At 43.6% G+C, this 26,894-nt stretch overlaps 2 protein-coding genes across 2 annotated transcripts in view; both read right to left on the minus strand.

The window, feature by feature from the left end:
• Nucleotides 1–11,950, minus strand: part of Ubap1l (ubiquitin associated protein 1 like) — a 23,694-nt gene extending 11,744 nt beyond the window's left edge. The window contains exons 1-3 of the mRNA XM_033756049.1: nt 11,661–11,950; nt 6,408–7,140; nt 5,773–6,023 (exon numbers count right to left, since the gene is read on the minus strand). Coding sequence (XP_033611940.1) covers nt 5,773–5,892 — 120 coding nt within the window. The 5' untranslated portion in view covers nt 5,893–6,023; nt 6,408–7,140; nt 11,661–11,950. The remainder of the gene's footprint in view (nt 1–5,772; nt 6,024–6,407; nt 7,141–11,660) is intronic.
• Nucleotides 11,951–14,014: 2,064 nt separating this feature from the next.
• The window catches only part of Pdcd7 (programmed cell death 7), a 13,570-nt gene continuing 690 nt past the window's right edge, over nt 14,015–26,894 (minus strand). The window contains exons 2-6 of the mRNA XM_010641287.3: nt 26,660–26,894; nt 23,579–23,717; nt 17,263–17,499; nt 16,770–16,857; nt 14,015–15,129 (exon numbers count right to left, since the gene is read on the minus strand). Coding sequence (XP_010639589.1) covers nt 15,006–15,129; nt 16,770–16,857; nt 17,263–17,499; nt 23,579–23,717; nt 26,660–26,894 — 823 coding nt within the window. The 3' untranslated portion in view covers nt 14,015–15,005. The remainder of the gene's footprint in view (nt 15,130–16,769; nt 16,858–17,262; nt 17,500–23,578; nt 23,718–26,659) is intronic.

A 26,894-nucleotide genomic window follows, 5' to 3' on the forward strand; every position in this document is an offset into this window, starting at 1 on the left:
TGTGAAAAACTATAATAGTACACAGGATCCTAATGAGACAATTAATAATGTGAAATAGGAAGTAAAGGGCTAAAGGTGTAAGGAAAGTGGGAAGGGTGGGGGAAAGGTAATAAGGGAGAGGAAAAAAAATGAGAAACTGAAAAATGGAAATAAAGTGTTTGTAAATGGGGAGGGGAGGAGGGGGTGAAGGGAGGGCAGGGACAAGGGGAAAAATGAGAATCAAGACCTATTATGTAAAGGTACAGAATCCCAATGATGAATGTAACTGTATTGTATACCTAGATTGTACCAATAAACTCAATAAAAAGAAAAACAATTTTTAAAAGGGCTGGGGATACAATTCAGAGTGGAGGCTCTGGGTTCAGTCCCCAGTACTGCAAAACAAAACAAAACAAAAAACAAACAAACAAAAAAAGAATAGTAATACTGTCACTGGAATTTGGGGCAAAAGCAGACCAGGCCTGGCTACCTGTCCCACAAAGCTAATGCAGGAGCTGAGCGGCAGTGAAGGGCAAGGAAGGAGCTTTTATCCGTGTGGTCACACTGGGATGCACAGCGCTGTTAAAGAAACTGGGCTTTTATAGAAAAGGGGAAGAAAAGCAAGGGCTGGGGTTTTACTGTTATCACTGGGGTTACGCAGCTGTCAGTATAGGAATCGTGGTCAAGCAGAGGCCTGGCTGATGGGTGGGTAGCTCAAGCGGTTTCCTGAGGTCCTGGGAAGGCCATCATCATCTGAGAATGTCAGTTCCCATCATGAGATGGCAGCTTCTGCTTTGTAGGAACAGCCTCATGGGGTAATTGCTGCCCTGGGGGTGACTACATCATGGGTTGTCTGAATGGTTCTGCTTTTCTTGGAACCCAGGTGGCTTCAGGTTTAGGACAATGTGTCAAGACTTCCAGCCAATGTTCCAGGGGGTCTGGAACTGGACTTTGTAAAAGTTGGCAGTTGGGTGTTCCTACAAATTCTCATCTTGGTGTCTTCAGTCTTGAAAGATAGCCTAGGTAAATTTAGTGTCAATGAACCTTGTAATACTCCTTAGTGATTAACATGCTTATGTGCAGAGCTGAGCAGGGATCTGATCCAGTTTTTGTGTGATAAGAGAGACTAAAGCTGAGGCAGAGATGCTAAGCTTTATTTTCTTTTTGACCCTTTGGACATCTGCAGGTCCAGCCTCTCAGTCCCTGTTACAACACCTCCCTACTCCTCTTTTCCTGCCATCCAAGGTTACTCTGAGGCTCAGGAAATGTAATAATCTAATCCCCAATGAGCTCTACTAAGTAGGTTCAAATGTCATCCCCATTTCTATATTAGGAAAGTGAAGCTTACTCAGTCAGTTTTATTTGCTGAGGACAGACTACTGGTGAGTGACCACACTGTGTTCCTATCTCTTGGAAAGTAGTATTCGCTCTACTGTAGCATCAGACCACCTACAAAAGCACTCTAAGGTAAGGGGTAGGTACAGCTCAGAGGTAGAGAACTCTTTCACATGCAGGCCCCAGGTTCAACCCCTGGCACAACAGCAAAAACAGCGGTTGGAAACCCCCATAAATAATCTAACTTGAGAGTTTATGAAGGAAGCAAAAATAAAGAATTCTGGTTCCCTACCTTTAAAGTAATACACACACACACACACACACACACACACACACACACACACACACTTCAAGAAAAAAAATCAACCACATGCTTTTGTGAGGCCCAAAACAAACCGAAATACTGATTTTATGTACCAAAACCTTCCTGCAATTGATTTATTTGGGGTTACCTTGTTCTTTTACCTTTCAAGGCATATCAATCTGGACTTAGCTTCTAATAAAGTAAATCCTATGTGTATGATTTCAAAGTAGAGTATATAAAATAGAGTCAGTTGGACGTTAGGTATTTGCATAAAAAAGATACACACACACACACACACACACACACACACACACACACACACACACTCGTCAAGAAAAGAAAACATAAAACCACCAAAATACAAAGATTTTAGGGCTACAGGTGTGCCTAAGTACTTGTCTAGCATGTGCAAGTTTTTGAGCCCTAGCATTACAAGAAATAAATAGCTGAGTGATTTTTAATAAGCAAGTGTTCAGTGTTCTTCCATGGCCAATTAAGGGAGAGGCTAGGCTAGGGAAAGTGGTATTTGGGGAGGGGGCGAGGGAGTAAGTAGTTAGAAAGACAGACACATCCAGGTGTGGTGGTGCACACACATGATCCTAGTACTCAGGAGGCTGAGGCAAGAGGATCACTATGAGTTCAAGGCTAGTCTGAGCTACATAGGACAACCCTGTCTCAAACAAACAAATGACATGGACATTTGCACACTTAAAGCACAGCCATGTCCCCTGGCACTTACATGACCCTACCTTGTAGAGTGAAGCATAACTCAGCTGTTCCCAGTGACTGACTGACTGCTCCTCTATATTTTCAGGGCCTGGGGAAGGCCAGGCATAGCATGGACGTAAATAAGCATGTGCAGAATAAATGGCTAGAAAAAGAGATTGGAGCAAACAGGAGCAAGTTGTGGAGGAAAAAGACAAGTTTGTGACTGAGGCATACTTAGAAAGAGTCTATGAGACACCCAGTGGGACACGCAGGGATAAAAATGTACAAAGCTCCAATAAAACAGCAATGTTTCTGATTTTAGAAGATTATTCTAAATTATATATTAAAAAGAAAAAACAAATATGAATAACCAGGAAAACTTGGGGGACAAAAATATAAATGAGAACAGACATTACCAGTTTTCAATAATTAAACTATGCCAGACAGATTAAAGGTACACAACAGAAAGTCCAGAAATAGATCTGGATCCAGATGGTGCTTTAGGAAGTAATAAAGGCGGCAACTCCAGCGGCTGGAAAAGGAGGGACCAGTCAATGCATTGTTAGCCAGCTGGAAAAAAACTGGATCCCTTCTTGCACTTTAGATACACAAAGATGAATTCCAAAAGGATCAAAGATTCAAATAGATAACATGAAACCATGAAAGTATCAGGAGAAAATAGGAGAGATATCCTTATACCTCAGGTGGACAAAGCCTTTCTGACTTTAGATCAAAACCCAGAAACTATAAAACAAAAGATAGTGCTTCTATTCCCACCACCCCATCACAAGCACCGATGTACAAAACATACACGACGAACACCCCAGAAGCAAGGTCAAATGATCAATGACCATATCATAGATAAAGGGCTGACTTCACTAAATAGATTAAATGCCTAAAAATAAACAAGAAAAAGATTAACAGCCAAACAGAAAAAGTGGGCAAAGTATGTAGAGAGTCCACAGGAAAGAAAATACAAGTGGTTCTTCAACATATGAAAAGCAGCTGAACTTACCTCATCGTAAGAGAAAGGCAAACTAGAGCTACCCTGAGATACCAGTTGCCTGGCCCTGGGCACATCTGTCTGCTGACACTTTCCTACAGGACCAGGGACCAGGGACAGGAGGAAAAGGCACCCTTAGCTCATGCACTGGGGTGTAAATCCCTGTAACTCTACAGAGGGCAATCTGACAGTACACACATATAAATTCTAAAGGACACTGGCATTCAGTCTGTGCTTCCCTGCAGCATTATTTGTAATGGAAACAGACTAGGAACACCTAAACTGTCCATCCCTAGGGGACTAGTTCAGTAAGGCATGATAAATGCAAATAACACAAGGTATGCAGTGCAAAACAAAATCAAAGCTTTCTGTGTACTAATACAGAAAGATCTTATACCACATCAAGTGAAAAAAACCAAGAACAGTATATATAAAAGTTACATTCTCTGTTTTAAAAGAGCCAACTGCTGCATTTGTTTGCATATATAAAACAACAATCTCTGAAGAAAATGTTAAAAATGAGTAACAGAACCAAGCGTGGTGGTGCATGCCTATAATCTCAGCACTCTAGAAGGCTGAGGCAGGAACATTGCAAGTTTAAATCCAGCCTGGACAACTTAGCAAAACCATGTCTCAATATATAAAAAAAATTATACTACTGAGGAGGTAATACCAAGGCCCTGGGTTCAATCCCAAGTACTTCAAAAGCAAAGCAAAACAAAAAACAAAATGTAACAGAAGTTGCTTAGGTGGGGGGTGGAGAACAGGGCAGGGGGACCGTGTTGGGAAGGCTTTTCATCTCTCAGGGGTAGGCAAATTACCCCACATTCCTGTTTTTGTAAATAAGATTTCATTGGAACATGGCCACAGCCATTCACTGTGTCTGGCCACAAGGTCTACGGACTTTTCTTCTCACAAAAGCAAAGTAATTGCCACAGAGGTTTTATAATTTGACCCCTTACAAAAAATGTTTGTCAATCCATTTTATAGATATTAATATTAATATAGATATTAATTTTTAAACCACAATTAATGTATTTTGTAAGACAACAAAAGGAAAAAGGAAGTGAATGAAAGGGAAACTGAGGACAAAACCAACTTGGAAGGAAGGGCTCCTTGAGGTGGCAGCTGGGTGGAGGGGATGGGTGTGACTTTGAGGTCTCACAGTTTTCTGTTGGGATTCTGGCTGTGTCACTACCCACCCGGATGTAACCTGGTGGGTCACTGGGGCGGGAGCTTTGGTTTCCTGTGCCATGGTGCAGGAACATCCACCATAATAAAAATAAGAGAGAAAAACAAATGGTTGAGGAGCACGCAGCACAGCCTGGTGAATGTAGGTGCTCAATGAATGCCTGGTCGCCATTATTATTTTGTTCCTTTTGGGCCACTGTAGGTACACCTGGAGACCTTACTGCCTCTGACATCATTACTTTGGGCAGTGTTTTCCAAGTTCCAAACCCTGGGGATACAGCCCAGGGACCACAGAGGATTTATCAGGGGCGCTGCCAATCATCTTGGAGTCTCATGATTTTCTATTTGTTAGTTCTGCCCTACAGCAGAAGAAAGGCAGCTGTGGAAGGGGACGACTCCTGGGAGTATGGGTGCCCACTGGATGAGAAGCACAGCTGGGCTCAGCAGGTGGTATGGCCTTGGCAGAGGGTGCTGCTTTTACTCCCAGGAGAGGGCTTCTTCAGGAAAACCTCTGCTCCGTGTGGCCTCAGTAAGCCGGGAGGGAAAGCTGGGCTCATCCACCTCTACCACAGGAGCCCTAAACCAAGTTCCTCTTTTTAACAAGACAGCACCATGTGGGAGACCTGGTGGCACAGACTACCAGGGGAGAGCAGGAGCTCCATAGGTCCTCATGCCCCAAGGTCTAGCTTCTCAGGGCTTGCTTTGGTTCTGGACGCTTCAGTTCTGGCCAGCCTCTGTGCAGCGCCAGGGTCTACTGATGGGGAAACATTGCACTGGGTCTCCTGTGCCCCTGGGGCATCTCTCCCTACCCTTCCCAGGCCTCTCCTGCTTGGACTATGCTCTCTTTCTGACTTCCTTGCAACAGCACACCCCACAACTTAGCCTTTACACCTCACTGACCCATACCTACTCTTAACTAATATGTAATGACATCGAGTTGAGACCCAGCTTTTTGTTTGGTCACTGCCAATAAATATGAACAATCATCTTCTTTCTCTGAGCCTTAGGTTTCTCAGTGAATGAGTTCCAAACTGGTCTCTGACGCACCCTGTAGCCAGGGGACAGCAAGTACCCAATAGCCCCCCATGGGGCCCCAGCCACAGGGGCTTCAAGCCAGCTCCACAGTTCTTTGCAGTCTTGTTCTTTTATTTTTCAAGATCACGTGAATGTTGCATTCCAGCCCAATCCACCTATGTTATAGAAACCTTTACATAAACTTAACTTGCCGACAAAGAATGAGCGAGACACTTACCATGGAACCCAGCAGGAGTTCCCTGCAGGCCGGGACACTGAGCTCTAGTTCAGGGAAAGGCTCTGTGCTGACCATGAAGCCCTTCGGCATCCGGAAGGGGATGCCATCCAGGGCACTCATCCTGTCTGAGGAGTGTGGAGATGGCTCAGAGGGGCTGGCAGGCTGCCTGGTGGTAGGGAGAGAGTGTAGAGTCCTGAGAACCAGTGGCCTTGCCACTGTTCTGTGTGGTCACCTAGCTGGGCCCCAGAGCACTGGAAAGGAAAAGATGAAATGAATTGAGATTAGATCCACAACACTGGCTCTAAAATATCACAAGAGTTGTCACCTCAACTCTCTGTTTAGAGAAGAAACGCCACCAAGTTAGACAAAGTCTTGCAAAGAAGAAATATAAGGGATGCTTTCTAATTCATTTTGACTTCATCGAAATCTTGATACCAAACTTGACAATAAAATGGGAAACCATTCTCTCATGAACACAGATGCAAAAATCTTAACAAAAATAATTATGCCAAGCTGAACTTATTCCTAGAATGACAGATTAGCTTAACATTCTAAAATTATTCAATAGGAGTAAAGATAAATATCAACAGAATAAAGATGAAAAGTGATATAATCATATATCTCTGTTGTTGTACCCAAGTTGTGAGATCCCCAAGAAGACCACCAAGGAGTCGAGTCCGATGTAATTACATGAGGAGTTTATTGCAGGCTCGAGCCCGGCAAACTCGAGCCTGGACCTCCAGTGGCACCGTCACAGCGGCTTCCAACTGAAGGCCCCAACTTACTTTCAAAGCATGATTATATAGGGTTTAGGAGGCTTTCTCTTTTTATTGGTACTATTTTTAACTTTCTATTTCAGGCAGGGGAGGGTACTAATTCAGAGAAAGTTTAGGGCATTCTTTCTTACAGAGAATTTGCGTAGATACTTTCAGGAATAGGAGGGTAGAAGCAGGAAATTACTAATATCTAAGGGAGGAACGGTTTAAGGTCAGTATGTTCCTTTTTCCAAAGAACATCCTATGTGATTAAACAATTAGGCAAACTCTTTATACCTAACAAAGCATATAATTTTCTTACTTAACCTGTTTCTAACTATCTTATTCAAGCAACTATCGGGGAGGAGACAGTTTTATCCTCGGGTCAAAGGAAGAGGAACAGAAACAGGGAGGAGACGGGTTTATACAGAATGGAGTTTCTGCAGTTCTCTGCCCAGGAGATTTGCTGGGCAAAAGTGCAAAGAGGGAGCCCACCTCGATCAGAAAACTTGGTTCCTTCATCTATTATAGCAGCAACTTACAGTCCACAGTGGGGCAGCTCTTAGCGGTACAGCGAGATCAGGCCAAGAAGAACTGAGAACGCCCCTGCAGGCTGGAGGCAAATGAACAGCTTTATTACACCGGCAGACTGATCGGGGATTTCTCCCAGAGCGATCAGCCCGGAGCTGGCAGCAAACAGGTTTACATGGGTTAAGGGAAGGTAGGTGGGAACACAGAAGCAAGGCATTTATCATAGTTCATTGGTTGAGGAAGTTACATTTTGTTTACATGATTTGAGAGAAAAGTACACTGGATACAGACACTGAGAGCAAAAGACAACGAAGGGACATGTGTTAGGTGTGGGAGGGGGTATGAGCTGGGGTGACTCTTTACCAGTTAGGTCAGCTAGGTGCAGGAAGAACCTTTTTTGCTCAGAAATCCTTTTCTGGCTCATTATAGAGGCAGAAAAAAATTAATAAAATTAATAGTCATTCATAATTTTAAGAAGCAACTAAGCCAGGCATGGTGGCACATGTATGTAATCCCAGGATTCTGGAGGCTGAGGCAGGAAGATCACAAGTTCAAATCCCACCAGGGCAACTTAGCGAGACTCTGTCTCAAAATAAATAATTATGGGCCTGGAATTTAGCTCAGCGGCACTGTGCCTGCCTTGCAAGCAAGCACAAAGTCCTGGGTTCAATCCTGCGTACCAAAAAAAAAAAAAAAAAAGAAAAAAAAAAAAAAAAAAAAAGGAAAGAAAAAGAAAAAAAATTATAAAGTGCTGAGAATATATAGCTCAGTGGTAGAACACCCTTGGGTTCAATCCCCAGTACCACAAAATAAACACACTCATAGCAACTTAAAGACAGAAAGTAGTTTCCTTAACTTAATGAAGAATATGTCAGCAAAGCCACGCTAGTACATCCCTAAAATCCCAGCTACTTAGAAGGCTGAAGCAGGAGGATTCTGAGTTTGAGGCCAGCCTAGGTAATTTAGTGAGAACTTGCCTCACAGTAAACAAAAATGAAAAGGAGTCAGGAGATAGCTCAGCACTCTCTGGGTTCAATCCCCAGTATCAAGAGGAAGAGAGAAATAAAAAGGGGGGGGAGAGAAAGAGAGAGGACGGAGGGGGAAGAGAAAAGAAAGAAAAAGAGACTCTCTGAAACATCAACAGTAAACAGGTCAGAGGTGAGATGCTGAAAGATATCTTTAAGATGGGAAATGACAGAGGGCACACACCGTCCCCGTCACTTTTCTTCAGCAGATGGACCAGCTTGTGCATAAAGGGAGGGAACATAAGGAAAGAGAAAACCACCATTATTTCTACATGACATAAGTAGATGAGAAAAATCCAAAAGAATCTATGACCAAAACTTAGAATCAGTAATCTAGCATGATAATTGGAAACAAATAGACAAAATAAATTATATCTGTATATATGAGCAAGAATCCATGTTAAATAGCCTCTTCTAGGAATTTTATTACAGCTGGGCGTGTAGTCCCAGCACTCAGGAGACTGAGATAGGAAGATTGCCACCAGTTTGGGCCCAGCCCGACCCTGTCTCAAAAACAAAGAAAGAACTTTATCGGTGATTAAAATTTTAAAAATATACTGTTTGTATTAACATCAATCATCAACAACTAAATCTTAGCACTAGATGTTTAAGACCTCTACACAGAAAACAAGTACAAAACATTAAATGGAGGAATATATCATGTTCAAAAGATGGTAAAACTCATCGCTTCTCGGCCTTTTGGCTAAGATCAAGTGCAAAAGATGGTAAAACTCAATATATAAAAATATAAATTTGGAGCCGGGTGTAGTGGCACATGCCTATAATCCCAGCACTTGGGAGGCTGAGGCAGGAGGATCGCTGTGAGTTCGACCAGTCTGGCCCACATAGTGAATTCCAGATCAGTCTACATAGTGAGACTCTGCCTCAAAAAAACAAAATCAGAGTGGGAGAAGATATTTACGACACATCTATAAACACAGGACTCATGTCCTATATATATAAAGAACACCTACTAACAATGAAAAAGGCAAGAAATTTTAATAGGTACTTCACAAAAGAAGCTACCCAAGTAGGCAATGAATAATTTGTTTAACCTCACTCTCAAGTATATGCAAAATAAGTGAGATACCACGACACACACCTCATCATAGATGGTTAATCCAAAAAAGACCAATGATGTCGTGTCGATGAGGATGTGAACATCTGTAACTCCCAAGCACTGAGCAACAGTGTCTACTAAAGCTGATGTACTAGAAAAACCCACTCACATATTACTTTTTAAGCTTTTAGTTAAAGTCAAATGTAGCATCTATCCTTAGTTTAGTAATACAAGTACCAGGGATTAAATACCAAGTCTGTTTCCTTGAAGAAGAAAAAAAAAAGGGGAAAAATCCTCATTTACACCAGATATAAGCTCACAACTGAGTGTAACATAAACCTAGACTCCTGAGCACAGCTAGGCACCCTATGAACAATCAGGGCTGACAGTGCAAGCTGCTGGCTCAACACTATCTGCCACCCCTGGCAGGGTAACGCAGAAGCCAGCTGCTCTGGGGTCATGGTGCGGTCAGCCTGTTCCCTGCAGGAGCACATCATGCAGAAGTAGCACGGACAGGTCAAACAAGGCCAGGGGCAAATCCGTTAATTCCTCACCCCTCCCACTCCTGTCTCTTCTCATCAACGTCTTCCCATCCAGGAGGCTCATCCACACCAGTCAGTGCCCTGCAGCCTCGGGGGACAGCATCAGGCAGCTTCTATGCAGCCAGCCACTTAGCTGCCCCACTGGCCACTTCTGACAGGGCGGCTGAGGCTCCCTGTCTCACAGGGACTCAGGGATGGTCAGTAAGTTGTGGCATCCTTGATTTACTGCTCACATGTTCAGCTGTCATTTGAATTTTCTTCTACTGAGACTCAGGTATGAACTGCCTGTTAGCCCCTCATCTTTGACCCAGCACCTGCATCCCAAGAGGTCTTCCTACTCAGCTCTATACCTGCCTCTGGTATAGGCAACTGGAGGGTTCTGGGGATTTCTCCTCCTCCTCTTCCTCCTTCTCTTCTGCTGTACTGGGGATTAAAACCAGGGCCTTTGCACTGCGCTAACATCCCCTACCCATTCTTTTTATTTTGAGACATGGTCTTGCTAAGTTGTTAAATTGCCCAGGCTGGGTTTGAACTTGCGATTCTCCTGCCTCAGCCTTCCAGAGTGCTGAGATTATAGGCAGGTACCACCATGCTGGTCTCAAGGAATACATCTGTAAAGAGAAATAAGGGCTGTAGTTTAAGATATGATGCAGTTAGAACATATTTTAAAATGAGGGCACCTCTCTAAGAACAAAATGAGAGACGTAGATCATTAGGTAAAGACATTAGGGTTCACTGCCAGTTTGCCCCAAGGAGTGCCTCTAAAGTGTTCCAGTCCTTATGGGGCTCGGGGACACTTTAGGACACAGATGGAACGGACCTAGATCCTGGAGAGGGTTGGGGAACAGCCTGTGAGCAGCAAAAGGGTCAGATGGAAAGCAAGACTCCACAAAAGGAGCAGCTGGAGCCAGGGAGCAGAGGCTGCTTGCAGATGGTTGTTCTAGGAAGCTGTCAGCACCAAGATGGAAATGGTCACCAGGACTGGCAGTGCACTCCTGTAATCTCAGCACTCTGGGAGGCTGAGGCTGGAGGATCACAAGTTCAAGCCCAGCCTGAGCAATTTAGCGACTTAGCAAGACATTGTCTCTGAATAAATGGTAAAATTAAAAAAGAGTTGTGGGGCTGGGGATGTAGCTCACTGGCTCCACCGCCTGCCTCGCAAGCACAAGGACCTGAGTTCAATCCCTGGTACCAAAAAAAAAAAAAACAAAACAAAACAAAAAAGAGTTGTGTATGTAGCTCAATGGGAAGCCTCTGGGTTCAATCCTTAATGAAAAAAAAAAGAAAAGAAAAAGGCAGACAGACATTGTTCAGCCCTGGGGACAGTGTTCAGACTCTGTTCAGGTGGGAGGCAGAGGAAGCCCTGGAGACCGGAGCGGGTGAAGTGAGGACATCAGGAGAACCAGGCTGTTTTCAAACCGCAGCCCAGGGGCCTATGTTCCATGGCCTGTCTCTGAGGAGTGAGTGGAGGTCGTGGCAATTGGTCTAGTGGGGCCCGGGTGATGAAGGGAGCCTTGTTTGTAAAGCTCTGCACTGTACTCTTTATGAGACTTCATCCCTGTCCACAGCTTCCACTAGCTATCAGTGATTCACAGATCTCCCATCTCTTCTGAGACTGAACTCATAAACACAACAGCCTCAAGGCATCTCCCTCTCCCATCCTGCTCCTCCCCAGAGCTCCTGGTTGTAAGGTATAGCAGCAGCACAATCCCAGCCCAGGGATACCCCTGACACCTTCCCCTCCTTCCCCGCCACTCCCCTGAGGTCCTCTGTACTGGAAATAAGTACTTCATAGGCGGCCAGATGTGGCAAGTCAGGAATTATGGCATGGATACCCATAAAGCTAAACAGCTCATTATGTAGGAATAACATGTTGCCTCTGAACTTTAAGACGTGGAAATATCTCATTTAATCTCATTTATTTTTATCTATTGCATTTTATACTTAAATGGAATAAGATGTACTTTGCACTTACCTTGCAATTTCCAGATCTTCTTTGTGGACAAAACATTCAGAAGTGGACGGCTACAACAGATGGGATAACCCCACCTAAGCCTCTTGTTACAGAAATCACAAGCACACAGAAACGTGAATGGTGTGAGCTGATTAATTTGGCTTGTGGCAGCAAGTTCTTCAACATCATAAACTTAACCAGCTGGGAGAAAAATACTCAGTATTTAACACATCACTAATCTCTCATTGATTTATATTCTTCCATTTTATCTAATTTCTTTTTTAAAATGTTTGTTGTTTTTTGTTTTGTACCAGAGATCAAACTTGGGACTTTGTGCTTGCAAGGCAGGTGGCGGAACCACTGAGCTAACTTCCCAGCTCCTAAAAAATGAATGTTTTTGTTAATTTTTCACAACTGCAAGCCTCCTTCCCTGGGAAATGAGTATTCTTGCACATAGAATGCAGTAAGTCAGCAAATAATTGGGTACATTTCCAGTTAGTCTGAATTTTATTCTCTCTATTCATGTTCAATAAACGGAGAAACTTAGGTAACAGTTTTAATTTTTATTTGGTACTGGAGTTCGAATTCAGGACCTTGTGCTTGCAAGGCAGGCACAGTGCCACAGAGCTAAATCCCTGGTCCGAGTAACAGTTTTATAAAAAGGACATGATTTAGAAATGGGGTGAAGAATAAGAAATGACCACCAAGAAGCAACAGTAAGAATGAACACCCCTAACATGCAGGTTGTGGTCTGTAAATAGCTCTTTCTCTGAAGAGGAACAGGGCTCAGGGCAGGTAAAAAATGCCTGATTCCAGGTCTGGGGCAGATGTATTTAGAACAGAATTCTGGGAGTGCCTGGGAACTTAGGAGCTGAGCTGAAGAGACTCCTACTGGCCAAAAATGGGCAACTGGGAAAAATAAAAGGGGCTGAAAGAAAAATGCTTAGATGCAAAATTTATAATGATATTGAAAAACAAAACCCAATGGGATAACAGTGCATCAGAGTGGGCAGGAAACTAGATTATCAGAGAAGATATGTAACAACCAACAATGCTCGGGTTCTCTTTGAGCAGAATGTAAAATGCATTAAAAGGAAATCTGAACACATGTAGTAATTTTGGTATTAAAGAGTCATTTTTCATTTCTTCACAGGCTGTAATGGTATTGTGACTAAATTACAAAAACAGTTTAAGGTTGTATACTGAAATATTCCTGGGTGAAGTAACCGATAACTGAAATTTCCTCCAAAATAATCCAGGGTAAGCTGTGGCAATATAGATGAAAGATGATTGGCAATGAGTTGATAATTATTTGAAGCTGGATGATAGGTATATGGAAAAAATTGTTATACTATTTTTTTAAGACAGAATCTCTATGAAGCCCAGGCTAGCCTTGAACTTGCTATTAGCCCAGGCATGGCTCAAACTTGCAATCCTCCTGCCTCAGCTTCCCAGAATGTTGGAATTACAGGCATGTGCTATAAGGGCTGGCTATACCACTGCTACTTTTGGATACAGCTGAGATATAAGCTTAAAAAAAAAAGACCATGGAACAAGATATTTATACCACCACCACTCATAGTTTTGAAAGTAAAATTCATTTAATATTCTACTTTCTTTTAAACTGTAAAAGAACAGGAGCCACTGCCACTGCATCACACAGGCAATAAACCAAGAAAAAGTTACAAAAACCAAATATAAATAATGTTTTCTTTAGAAAAACTTCTGGAAAGTAAAATGAGAGGAAAGGACTAGGTGTCCACCTGTGGCTAAATGTCACCTTCTGCTTGGTCTCTGCTGCCTGAGTTTTCCTGAGACTCTGCCTCCATCACTGCGATGTCTTAGTGGCAAGAGTGCCTGAACACCAAAGGCACACTGTACAAGTCATCTCTTACTCAGCTCTTCCTGCATCTCATCAGAGCAAATAGTGGGGCACACAGGCACACAGGACTGTGGGGCTCAGAGGCTAATCATGCTCAACTTTACGGTTTATGAGCTGAGACACACTCTGGAACCCTCATTCCCTATGCTAACCCTGTGATGCATAACGTAAAGACTGAACAAAGCAAATCAAACCAAAAGGGACAGAGGCACTAGGATCTTGCACCGAACGGCTTCCAGTGACAAGACGATGGTATCTATTCCCTGCTTACCCACAGTCAGATTCTGCAGACAAAGTTTGGTGTTTAAGAGTCATTGTCCTGTACCAAAAGCCTGTTTAATAAATTTGGATTTAGAGTGAAAAATGTTTCAGCAATGAGAAAATGAAATGTGTCAAATGTTTTGAAAGGCAACAAATTGGGGCAAACTCTCTAAAAAATAAAAAAGGTATTTATTTTGTTTTTTTGAAATTAAATAACAAAATAATCAGTAAAAGCCAAAACAAAAACAAAAACAAAAAACACCCAAAAAGCTGACAATGACTAATTAAGCACAACAGCATTTATTAGTGAATATTAAAAATAAATTTTATCATTTTTATTTGCTTTTCCCTAACTTTGACTACATGGATGTTTTTGTAACCTTGAGTTCCTTAGAAAATTCCTGGCTGTTCCAGCTCCTACCATGAGTGAGTAAGGTCAAGGAAGGTCCCACTCCCAAAGGGAAATAAACTCCTGTCCTTGGAGATCCTGAACAACTAGACCCCTAGGAACTTCCAAAACAGGTACCTGCATTAGGATGGGGAAATGAGGAAAACACAACTACTGTCCACTGAAACATGATGCAGTCTGGGTTCGGGTACTCTTAAGGTTTTCTAAGTTCTCCGTAAGACTAGGAAATCATCTCTTGGCAGCCTGGACTGCAGCCACTGCAATATTCCTAACTAGCAGCCTTGCAAGCTGCAACAAAATTGGAATTAACAAAAGTGAAGGTCAAATTTTCAGCCTTTACTCCTGGGAGTCAAGAGGGCTCTCTGGGTAGGAAGGTACGGAGGTTTCACACCAAGCTAGCCCTTACATTCAATATTGGGGGAAAGGGCTGCTGAGCCTACCTAGTGCACCTGCGCACTGAGAATCTGAGTGTATGGAGAGTACTTACCCATCAACATACAAGGAAGCTAGAGTAAATCAGCAAGTCACTCAGGACCAAGCCCCTCAGAACAGAGGCAAATGTGGTGAACCAAATCCACCGCCTATGGTAAACATTTCAGTTCACCTCGGTCCTTTCCTGAAGAACCACATTTATCTCCTGGTTCAAGAGGCACCTCTGGCCAGGACAGAGCACAGAAGGAAGTGTAACTTCAGGCTACAGCCATGCCACATGGAGTTTAGAAGTCGTGGTATAGTGTAGAGCACAGAAGGCAGCTTCACTAATCCTTGGAGCTGGAGCGCGTGCTGGCGGGACCACACATCTGGAGCTTCCCTTCTATTGCAGCTTAACGGTGGACGCCCAGATGTCGTTGCTGGGGAGCGGGGGAAGGACCCATCCTTGGGGAACAGAGCTGCCTTTGGGATGATCAGCTGGCACAAGAAACTGATCCCAATCATGCCTTAATAAGAACATTATAGAGTAACAGTTTATTTCTGCTTTTTTCCAAGCAAGATGCTCAGCAACTAAATATTCTATTATTCCTAGAAGTTAGCTTTCAAATGATTGATATGCTAACTTTTATAAAACTTGATTTTTAGGAATTATGCAAAAGCTCACATTTCAGGAAAATACTCTGAAGGACTTAAAAAATCTTATAGATAACCAAATAATTAACATAGTTTATTCTCATTATTTTCAGGTTTTGTAACTGCAAATCTGTCTACACACTAAAATGTAATTGTAGCCCCTAAATCATCACTTGTGGGGATTTCATGGATACTTTAAGATACAAAGAATGGCAAAAAACCTGAGTCACCAAATGCGCATTCTGAGCTGAGGTCAAACAAGGTGACACTCACTGCGGCTTCTTGTCAACCCTCTCTTTTTGTGGTGTACTTAGTGTCATGTTTTGCACATTTCTGTGGTTTCACCAATGATTTTGCTGTTTAAAATGGCTGCTAAGGGTCACCGTATTAAGTGTCCTAGGGCTGTGATGTGCCTTGTGGAGAAAGTATGTGCGTCAGATAAGCTTCATTCAGGCACAGGTCACAGGGCTGTTAGCCATGAAATCAATGTAAATAAAGTGCTTTGAAACAGAAAAATACACATGAAACAAGGTACTGCTACTGCTCAGCTGATAAAAACATTGTGAACAGAGGTTCTCAGAAATGTGCCTAAGCCTGTGTTCCCAATAGAAGCAACAGTTCAGTATCTGGTAATAGAGCTTTTGCAGTGATTTGACACAGTCAGTTCTCCAGTGTGAATAATGAGAACTGACTGTATTGACGTTTCAAAGCAAAAACTTGCATATTGGCCAAAAATCAACTCTTTCCAGGAAATACACTAGGTATGCTAAACAGCATTCTTTTATGAGAATCATAAATTGTTAGCCCTTTGGGAAGGGACCTCAGAGATCACTTTATTTGGTGATTTTTCAAATCATACTTTGAAAACACCCCTAGACCCTAAGATGTTTGGGGAAGTCTATAAAACAACAAAGTGCTTCTGAGTAACAATGCTCTTAATCTACCTTGGGGAACCCACTCATTACATGTGTTTTACCGGCCAATTTCTCAAGAGACTGCAAGTGGAAAGAGCACTGCTGCCAGAGCCTGAAGGCTACATTCAGCCTGCCATCTCCATTTCATAGCTGAAGAGCTGAAGACTGGCTCAACGGTAACTGATGACTCAGATAAGGCCCTTCTTCCCTGCTCTCTGGGCTGTGACCTATAGGAGTCTGGGTAGTAACAGTTTCCACTGGCACATACTTGGGAGGGTTTCTCTTCTCAGGTGTGTTTAGCACCAGAAGAGAATTAGAAAAATAAAACCAATGCTTTCAAGTCAACATGAAGGCTACAAAAAAGGGCAAGCCACAGCCTGAGTTTCAGGGTCTTCGCCTGTTAAGACGCAGACAGCTTCTTTTGAAGCACAAGGAGGACTAAGCAAGAATACCTGGCATCCTTGAGACTTGCCAACATCATGAACCCACAGGGAACTTTTAAAAAAGATACAGTAACCAATCTCAACAAGTAAGCATCTCTCATCAAGTGCTCCTTGCTACCCTAGAGAAAGGCGACAAGAAGAGCCTGGCCCTCTGACCTTATCTGGATGAGTGCTGGAACAGAGTGCTCGGCCTGGAGGTAATACTGTCGGAAAGGCTGCAGGAGGTGAGCAAGGGGGAACTCATCTGAAAGAGAAAAGGCACAGTATGATGCGATGTCATCATGATTGTCATGGGCAGCGTATTTCTCAAAGCGAAGTGGCTGGGCCCATGATTATGACAGTTAGGATTAAATATGGAACCCAGGGCGTTTCCATATTAGGCAAGCACTCTACTGCTAAGCTACATCCCCTGCCCTAAGTGTATTTCGTATGAATCCACGTCTTCCATGATAGTCTACAACAGTGATGGTGAAACTTTGAGCTTTCAATGATAACAAACAGCCAACTGCAACACATAAGACATAGATTCACCACTAATGTTCAGAATCTCCAATCAGAAGATGTCATTTGTTGCCTCTACCTCTTGATTAAGATGTGATGTACAGCTGCCAATATTTTCCTTTACTCCACTAAGTACACAGGAATTTACCTGGATCTCCAAATAACTTGGATTCAATTTCACGTTTCTGAAGTAAAAATTTCTCTTTTTCTTTTCTCTGTTTCTTTTCCAATTCTCTTTTCCTCTCTTCTTCTTGTTCTCCTTCCAGCATCACTCTGAGGGCTCTCTCTTCCGCTTCATACAGTTCAGAGCGTTTTTTAATGAGCTTCCTGAGACGCTGAAGATGGTGCTCGAAAGTCTCATCTGCTGAGGCTGGAGGACAGACCCCTGGGCAAAAAGAACCAGTGGCATTTCAGATACAACTTTTTTCTTACCCCACAATCTGTATTCTAATAAGCAGCCTCAATGTCCTACCTTTAGCAGGAAAATGCTTAGAATTTGTAAATTCTACACACTTTCAAGGCTCAATTTGATCTTTCTCAATCTCCAGTTACACTGAACCTACTCTGAAGGCCTTCTCTTGTCTCTCTCTGGATCACACCACCAAGCCTTTGAGTCCAACTGTCTATCTGGACCGAGCGCTTACTAAAGGAAGGCACTTGTCTTAACTTATTCATGTTCATGAATTCTCTCATCATCAACTCCAAGTCTATCAGACAGCTGTCCCTCTGATGGGGTGCATTCTGGGAGTGCAGACCTCCTGAAGGACAAAATTCACATTACCCAGAGAACTGACCTCATGGTCTGCTGGACAGAATGGGGTGACCAGCTAATAATGCAGCCAACACAGTTAAAGCCACAGGTGGGAACAAGGAATTACTGCCTTTTTTCTTTTTTTGGTGTAATGACATAATTTGTAGTTGATGAGAAGTACTTTAAGTGTCCTATTTTTGTGCATGTATAAAATTTTAAAAAGTTTCATATTTTTTTTTAAATTAATTTTTTAAAAACAGGAACTCCAAAGTGAGTTTTTATTTTTATTTTAACAGGGCCTGGGCTACAGCACACAGGTTCAATATATAGGAGGGAGCCTTCTCAATCAAGAAAAATTTTAAGGCAAAAAAAACTTGACTGGACTGCAATTGTGTTCACTACCATAAAGGCTCTGCAACAGAACAGCTGCTAAAGCTGCCTGGTGAAGCAATGCTGAGTGGTGGGTGTGTGTCATCTTGTACACATGAAGAGTTTATAAAGAAAAATTGATTTATTTGCCAAAGCATTTTAATACCAGATACAAGGAATCAAAAGAATCCCATTGCCCTGCTATAATCAACCTTTACTTCTTCATGTCTCTTTTAAGTCTTTATTCCTGCCAGCGTTCCCTCCTTTCTTATTGTTGTCATTGTTTTCCTCCTTCCTTGTTTTTTGAGAAAGGATCTCACTGTGTAGTTCAGGCTGGCTTTGAACTCAAAGTGCTCTTCCTACCTCAGCCTCCCAAGTGCTGGGATTACAGGCGTGAGTCACCATGCCCAGCTTTGTGCCTACATTTAGCAAATTCCTAGAGTTTAACACAGTATATGTGTAATTTCTACACGTGCATGTTTAATCTCCAGTCTTCATAGCTAACGTCTCTATTCAATTTCAACAAATCATTGTATTATAGTGTAATTAACAAGCTTCCTACTCCTGGACCCTTCTGCCTCTCCAACACCCTGTTATGATATAATGCTACAGTGGGATATTTTCAGGTATGTTACTTTTTCCTTCCTATGCATCATTTCTAGAAAATAAATGCTCAAGAATGTACATGTTTATGGTTATTTGCAAGACTACCAAAATGCAGTAATAAACTGCTTTCTACATAAGCCACACGTTTACTCAGTAACTTAACACCTGACACAAAGATAAATATTTCTTTGCTGAATGAATAGTTTTAACAGTACTTTAGCAGTTTATGTAGCCATCTATGAAGTACAATCCTGCCAACTTTGAACACTAAAATTTTAATGCTGGCTGGTGAGTGGCCTACAAATAATTGTTCCTTAAATTTAGTAGTTCTGTCTCTTGTGAGCTTTAATTTTGAAGTGTGATTTTGTTTTCTCTCCCTCAACTACTAGCTAGCTATGTAGTTGTGGCTTCTGTTCTCCAATTCCCCATTCAAGGCTAACATTTTCCCAGATCATTTTTTTTACCTCTTTGCTTGAACAGATTTACATTCACTCATTTTCAATTATGAAAATTCTACAAATCAAAATCACCTACTAAGTTGCCAGGCTAGTATTTTCCAAGTTCAAATGGAAACTGCCGCTGTTTTGTAATAATTTTTATGGTTTTGTTTCATTTCCTTTATTGTTTTCTGTAAAGGGCCAGATAGGAAATACTGTAAGTTTTACAAGTCATATAGTCTGCTGTTATTAAAACCTGCTGGTTTGGTTAAAAACTGCAGCCTCTCCATTAGCCCATGAGAGCCTTCAGGCCCTCAAGAAGCGGTGGCCTGCTTCACCCTTGGCCTGCTGTCTGGGTCCCACTCACACTTCTCCTCAAGCCCTCCCCGGTGACACCCTGGTTACCTTGACACAGCCCTCATCCTGCTTTCCCCATGGACAGGTGTCACCTCAGTTTCCTCCACATCTCCCACACACTTCCTCTCTCCCTCAGCCCTCAGGCCTGGTCCAGTACGGACTGTAATGATCAGAAAAAGCTTTCCACCTCTGCAGGCCACGCCTGGTTATTCTCTTCTCTGACTACCACTTTCCACCCGCTCAAGAGATCCCTCCTCCCCAGAGACTTATCAGCTTTATCAAAACCTCCAGACCTAAGATATCTGTGTTTCCATCCTTCTTACTTTTCTCTCCAAAACTTGTGGCCGCTCCATAAAACAAAACTTCAGTAGCTCCACACTCTATGCTTCCCTGCAGCACAAACTCCTGGAAGCAGTCTTTGTCAGCTGCTCCGAAGCCCCTCCCACCAAGCATCTTCCATGGGTCTCTGGTGGGCTCTTGCCCATGCCTCATGCCCCTTATTTCAAACAGTCACCAAACACCACTGCTCTCCTAAAACCAATCCAACCTACTTCTCCCAAACACACTGGTGAGCAGGAAGCCCCTCAAACTCTGTCCCTGACTGCACCCACCTGCCTTCCTCCCCATCCTTGCCTCTATTTTCACACCTGAGGAAGGTGAATACTTCTCTACTTGTAGTAAGTCCTCCACCTTGGACCTGAATCTCCATACCTTGCAGGACAGCCGGAGCCACCATTATCTGGCCACTTCTGTCTTTGACCCTTCCCCTCCTACTCCCTCCTTCACTTAGTGTTTAAACACGCTCGGGTTCTCCCTGAACCCTAAGTCACACAATACCCCATCATCACCACCAACACCACACACCCAGCCCAATGCTGATCTTGTTCTCACTCCTTTTCCCCGAAAGCCATCTTTTAATAAACTGAATTTACTGCTTGCCTTACCTCCCTTTACTCTCTAACCTCTTCTGATCCAGCTTCATCTCCCCTCCCCCACTGTCATGGCCCTGGCATGTCACTAATGACTGGTTGGGTACTAATTCCCGTAGGTGTTTCTTGGCCTTTGTATTACTTGGTAGTAAAAAGAACAATAACTTGCAGCACTTCAGTAACATCTACTGTGTTTCAGTAACACACTGTAACTGATTTAGTCCTCTTAAGACTCATAGGTAGGTGCTATAATTATTCCCCTTTTGCAGAGGAAGAAACCAAGACACAGAAGTTAAATGATCTACCCAAGATTAAAGACTCCCTCTAAGCACTTGCCACTTTCAGGAGGAGGTAAGAAGCCCACTTCTTTAAGGAGGCCACCTTTTCCTCCTGTCCCTGACCGCTCTTGGTCTGTTTTGCAGTCTCCTCTTTACCTAACTTGATTCTGACATTCTCTAGGACTTCATCTTTCTGGTCATCTCCTGCCATACAATCTCCCTTAGGTCATTCTGACTTAGGGCTACGTGCTGATCCAGTATGCACCACGGTCTCCACAAACCCAACATGCCCCAAACTGAACCAACCCGTCTCAGGCCTGTTTCTACTGTTTTCCCTCTCGACTGGAATGGTCTCATCACTCACTCAGCATCATTTATTTCGTAACTGCGCTCCCACATGCTGTGTTCACACAGTCACTATCTCAAGTTCATTTCCTGTGCTCCAACTCACTTAGTTCACACAATCATACTCTCCCTGACAGATGCTGCAACACACTTCCCAGTCTCTCCCCTCTTCTCCTCACTGCTCAGATACTCCAACCTTTCCCTGCTCTGTCAGCACTGGTCTTTGTCATCATTTCACTCTCTGCTTAGCATCTTCCAGTATTTCCCCCCAACTTTAAGGGCGAGTGAGAACTCTGGCCTGGCCCATGAAACAATTTGGAACGGAGTCCTGCTTACATCTCCCAGCTTATTTAGAGGTACACACAACTTTAAGAGAGAAGTCAGAGAGCTATTCGTTTTTAACTATACAACTAGCTGCTAGTTAACTCCCCAGAGGCTGCTTACTTTTAATGATCAGAAATTTCTTCTTTTCAGACTGAAGTGAGGAAGATATCTACACTGGGAATGCATGCTGGTAAATTCACCTGGCAATTTACCAAGCACTCACCCTATGGAGGCTATGGGGTTGGGAGTATTAGAGTAGCCCTCAGGCTGGGGATCTAGTTCAGTAGTTCAGAGCACTCGCCTAGCATGCCTCAGACTCTGGGTTCAATCCCCATCATTGCAAAAAAAAAAGTACGCCTCATGGTTTGTTTCTTAGTAAGAAAGAGAGAAGATGCTGACTCTCCTTTGATTTACAAGTGCTCTAAAAGAACAACAGTGGAATCATCTGATTCTGACCTCTGAATGTGAACTGGCCACTACTGCAGCATGCTGAAGCCAAAAAGCCAGTAAATGAGCCTGCCTCATGAAAATGGTCATCCAGCAATTTTAAGGGTCTAAAAGAATTTTTTTCATTTATATTTTAAACCACACAAGGGAGATCATTTGGTATAGTAGCACTTGCTCTCAAATCTCTGCTGAACGTCAAAGGCCTACCAGCTACTACATAAGGCAGGATGTGGGAACACATGAGGTACCATTGCAAAGGAGTGGCAGGTCCCTTCAGCCCGAGCAGGAAGGATGGAAGTGACTCCATTTGTATTTGCTTTTGATGGATAATGAGATCTTAATGTAGCAAAGTGAGACTGAAGGCCCTCAAATGAAAGCATGGCAAGAAGAAAGACTGAGATAGGTAAATGGAAAGCATGACTAGGCAACTTTTGGAAAGCCAACATGGCTGGAATAAACCAGCTTGGCTATGGTATCTGCACTCCCTCAATGGCAAGAAGAGACCACTGAGGTCTTTTGAGTCTAAAAATGACAGGCAGCCCAGCATGGTGGTGCAGCCTGTAATCCTATCAGTCTGGGAGGCTGAGGCAGGAGGATCACAGGATTGAGCCCTGCCTGGGTAATTTCATGACTTGGCAACACCTTATCTCAAAATGAAAAATGAGCTGAGGATGTAGCTTGGTAAAAAAGCCCAGAGTTCCCCAGCACTGCAAAATGAATGAATGAATGATACATGCAGGTACTCTCTACCCTGTCCAATCATTCATATTTCTTCAGATAGCAATGGTTCAGGTTTGATTTAAATGCATCAGAAAGAACATGACAAGTTTTCAACCAACTTCTAGTGCAGCAAGGACAGTAAATCTTTCAGTTTGACACATGGCAAAGATGCTGAGCCACAGCCAGTCCATTTAGAAAACTGTGGCCAAGAATGCTTGGACCAGACACTGCAGTGGGCTCCCAAACCTGCTCCTGTCCCCTCCCTCCCTTTCTTCCTTTAGCTAGCTGTCTGTCTGTATCTATTTATCATGATACTGGGGATTGAACCCAGGGCCTTCGCACTGAGCGACATCTCCAGCCCTTTTAAGTTGTTAAGTTGCCCAGGCTGCATGCAAACTTGTGATCCTGCCTTGACATTGAAGAGTGTTGGCATTACAGGTATGTTCTACCACACCTGGCTACCTGGGGCTAAACATCGGAAGTTTTCTGCTTTAGAAGTTCTAAGTTACTTCTGAGAAGTTCAGTTACTTAAGATTGGAGATAAGGAGGGCATAGTACTGCACACCTGTAACCCCAGCACTCAGGAAGGTGAGGCAGGAAGACTGCTGCAAATTCAAAGCCAGCCTGTGCTACATGGTGAACTTCAGGCCAGCCTGAATTACACAGTGAGACCCTATCTCAAAAAAATGATGTATTAAATACTTTTCTCTCAAAAATATTTGAGAGCTGGAGATTTAGCTCAGTGATTCCACCACCTGCCTTGCACTTGCAAGGTACCAAGTTTGATCCCTGGCACCAAAAAAAAAAAAAAAAAAAAAAAAATTGGAGTTGGGAGGCATCAGGATAAAGAATGGGAAGGAAAAGGAAGAAAATGTAAGTAGAAATGCAAAGTCTCAGTTACCTTTCCTTGCTGCAGCCTCTTTTCTCAGCTTCCTCAATTTCTCCAAGGCTCGAAGAATATCTACCATTCTTTTGGTGTCTGCTTGTTTTTTCCTCACTTCAGATAAGACACCATCAGCAGCAGCTTTGAGTTCCTGTTCCTGGAGGAGAAACAGTCCATGAGACCTTGTGATCAGCATGGGAGTTTTGACCTGTTCCGTTTCCTGTTCAGCCCTCCTTAGGCAACCTGGTGGTACCCCACTCCCAGGTCACCATATTGATGCTGAACTTAGTGTGGACACCTGACTGGCATAGCTCACTGCAGCCCAGACCTCTTGGACTAAAATGATCCTCCCACCTCAGGCTTCTGAGTAGGTGGGACTACAGGTGCGCACCACTATGCCCAAGACCTTGTATTAGAAACAACCCTATAGCAGAGCACGTGGCTGCCCAACAGTGAGATTTCAGAGGATCATACTGACCCAAGGTTGAGACTAATCAATCTATATCCCAAGTTTCCTAGGCCTGGCACAACACCCACCCCTCTATAAGGGCACCGCCAAGGGCTTATTCCTTATACTGACTGTGCACTCTTCTGAAAGGAAAAGCTCTCCTCTCTGAAGCTTCCTTGCAGGATTTTGCTTCTCTTGGGGTTTCTCACAGCATGATCTAGGGAGCATCTATGTCCATCTTACCTTGTTAAACTGGGGCTTTGTTGTTAAAAATGCAGGCTTATCAACATGAAGATTCAGGCTCCGGGAGAGGAGGAGAAATGGAACTCTATGTGAAAACCTATGCAGCCTGTGCTATATTGCTCCAAAGTCCCCAGAACTGACTGGCCTTGAATTTACTATGTAGCCCAGGCTGGCCTCAATCCCACAGTGATCCTCCTGAGTGCTGACATTACAGGCACGTGCCACCATACCTGGCCTGAATTCCCAGAATCTCTTGCACATGGTTAGCTTCCAAACATTTGAGGACTACAAACCTACTCTTCTTGAGTTGGCTCAAATGTACAGTAAATCACCCCATTCTTCACGGGATTCTATCCCCAATATCCTTATCCTCTTACCTGAAGTTCTCTCTGCTTATACTTCCATCATTAGCACCAACAGCCTGCTGTTTCACTCTTCAGCTTGGATTAGGGCTGCACCTGTTGCTTTCACCTGGCTTTAACACTTCTTTCAAAGCTCTACTCAGATGTGTATCATCAGGGAAGCTTTCTTCCAGGGGATTCCACGTCCCTTCCCTAGGGTCCTCAGAGCATCTACAGTTGAAATCCTAACATAAACCATGCTATACTACCATAACCCTCTTGGGCTCTAAGCCTCCAAAGACACATGAGCTGTGTACTCTATCCTTGCAAGGCACTGGGCCTGGCACCTAACAGTCCCTCATTAAATGTCTGCTGAACTGACTCAAATTCCCCCGTGTCAGAGTCCTCTGGTGAGGCATTCCCCTTTAAAGCAATATTCCTGAGGATACAATGATGAAGCCTGCCAACAATACAATTCACAGTAAAGTTTATCAGACTCTAGGGCAGTAGCAAATGTGACTGGGGAGAATACAGGGAGGAGGGAAGGTAATCCCAGCAGCACTCAAAAGTCATGAGAATCCTTTAAACAAGTGTTTCACCCATTTGCAGTTTCACCTTGACCCTATCTTGAGATAGTCTTTGGAATCAGATAACTTGGGCTTAAATTTGAAAACAAACAGCTACAAACTGGTTGTGTGATTTTTGGCAAATTAATCTCTAAGACTCAATTTCTAATCTGTAAAACTGGGGTAATCCCTCTTATTTCTCAGGGTTGTTATAAAAAGATCTCTGTATACAACGATCTTCAGTAACATCTTAGGGAGTATCATATAAATTATTAAAAAAGACCACTGCTGAATCTGGAAATATATGCTGTAAAATCAGTTACAAATCGTGGGGACATCACTATTCATTACTATACCCATGAGCCAGTCTGGGTGTGTATCAGAGACCGATTTCCTCTGACTGCCTAGAAACGGGGATGGAGAGAGCTGAAGAAAAATGACAATAGAGACTTGCATAATTTCAAAATACATGGGGGTCCAGGAGGGAGGTCAGTGCCTCAGAGTGGGCAAAGACAGACTTTCCGAAGTCACCACTATTTATTGGGTGCACAAAATAACTAGGGTATCAGATGACTTGGGGGGCAGCGGTGATCTTATATCTGATCCTGTGACAGTGCAAAACTCATGCTGATGAGGGTGGAAAGGAGAGCATTCCCACCTCAGTATGGCATGAGCTGAGCTCATAAGGAACTGTCCGTCCCCAGGTGAAACCATTCTCTTTCGTATTGCTACTGGCTTTTCAAGGAACCAGGATTTCTTCAGCTGATGTTATCTTGCTGTGGAACGATCACAGCTTCACAGACCTTTGAGGCCTCAGCTGCAACCTGAGGCAAAATAGAGTTATGTTTCTGCCATAGCCGGCTCTAGGGCAAGGCAACACTGGGCCTTAGACAGCTAGTCATACTTTAATTATGAAATGATCCCCCCCCCAAATTTATGCTCCTGACAGGTGTGTATGTTACTAGAGGTACGGCGCCAGGTTCAATTTTGTGTTCTTGAAATCATCTAGGGCTGGGGGTGCCACTCCACACACCAATACTCCCAGCTAATCGGTAGGCTGAGGCAGAAGGATCAGAAGTTCAAGGCCAGCCTGAGCAACTCTGCAAGAAACTGTCTCCAAATAATGGCTGGGGATGTACCTTAGTAAAGGGCTCCTGGGCTCAATTTCCAGCACCAGGGAAATAAGAACCATCTAGAGCAGTGAAAGACACAGGAATCATACACCTGTCAGTTCAGAGTATTAATGGGTACATACAACTTCACAGCAGGATGCAAGCGACCTGTCCTCCCAGCGATGCAACTGTGTAATGGTATAACGTTTGTAGGACTGGACAGTGCACGTGGAGCTTTTGTCTTGTGTTATACATCACACATGGGCAATTAATATATAGGTTCGACGTGGAAAGCCAGCTATTCCTGATTTTACGAATAAGCAAAAAGACTAAGCGTGGGTTCCAAACCACCAACATCCGCTACCGCGTCGCGCGGCTGCCACTCTCACCCGTTTCTTCTCCTCCACTTCCTGCACGCACTTGACCCTCCAGCGGTCAATCTCCTGCTCGCGTTCTGCTGCCCGGGCTGCTTCTGCTTCTCGCTCGGCCTCGCGTTCTCGGGTCCTCTCGCGAAGCCGCAGCCGACGACGCCGGACCCTCTCCAGCCTCCGGCGCGCCTCGCCTACATAGGCGGCCTGGGATAGAGGTTGCAGCCGCTCGGCCAGTTCGGTACGCAGCGGCGCG

The sequence above is a fragment of the Fukomys damarensis genome, unplaced genomic scaffold (assembly GCF_012274545.1).
Source record: "Fukomys damarensis isolate Sample0158 unplaced genomic scaffold, DMR_v1.0_HiC HiC_scaffold_25, whole genome shotgun sequence".
Lineage (NCBI taxonomy): Eukaryota > Metazoa > Chordata > Mammalia > Rodentia > Bathyergidae > Fukomys > Fukomys damarensis.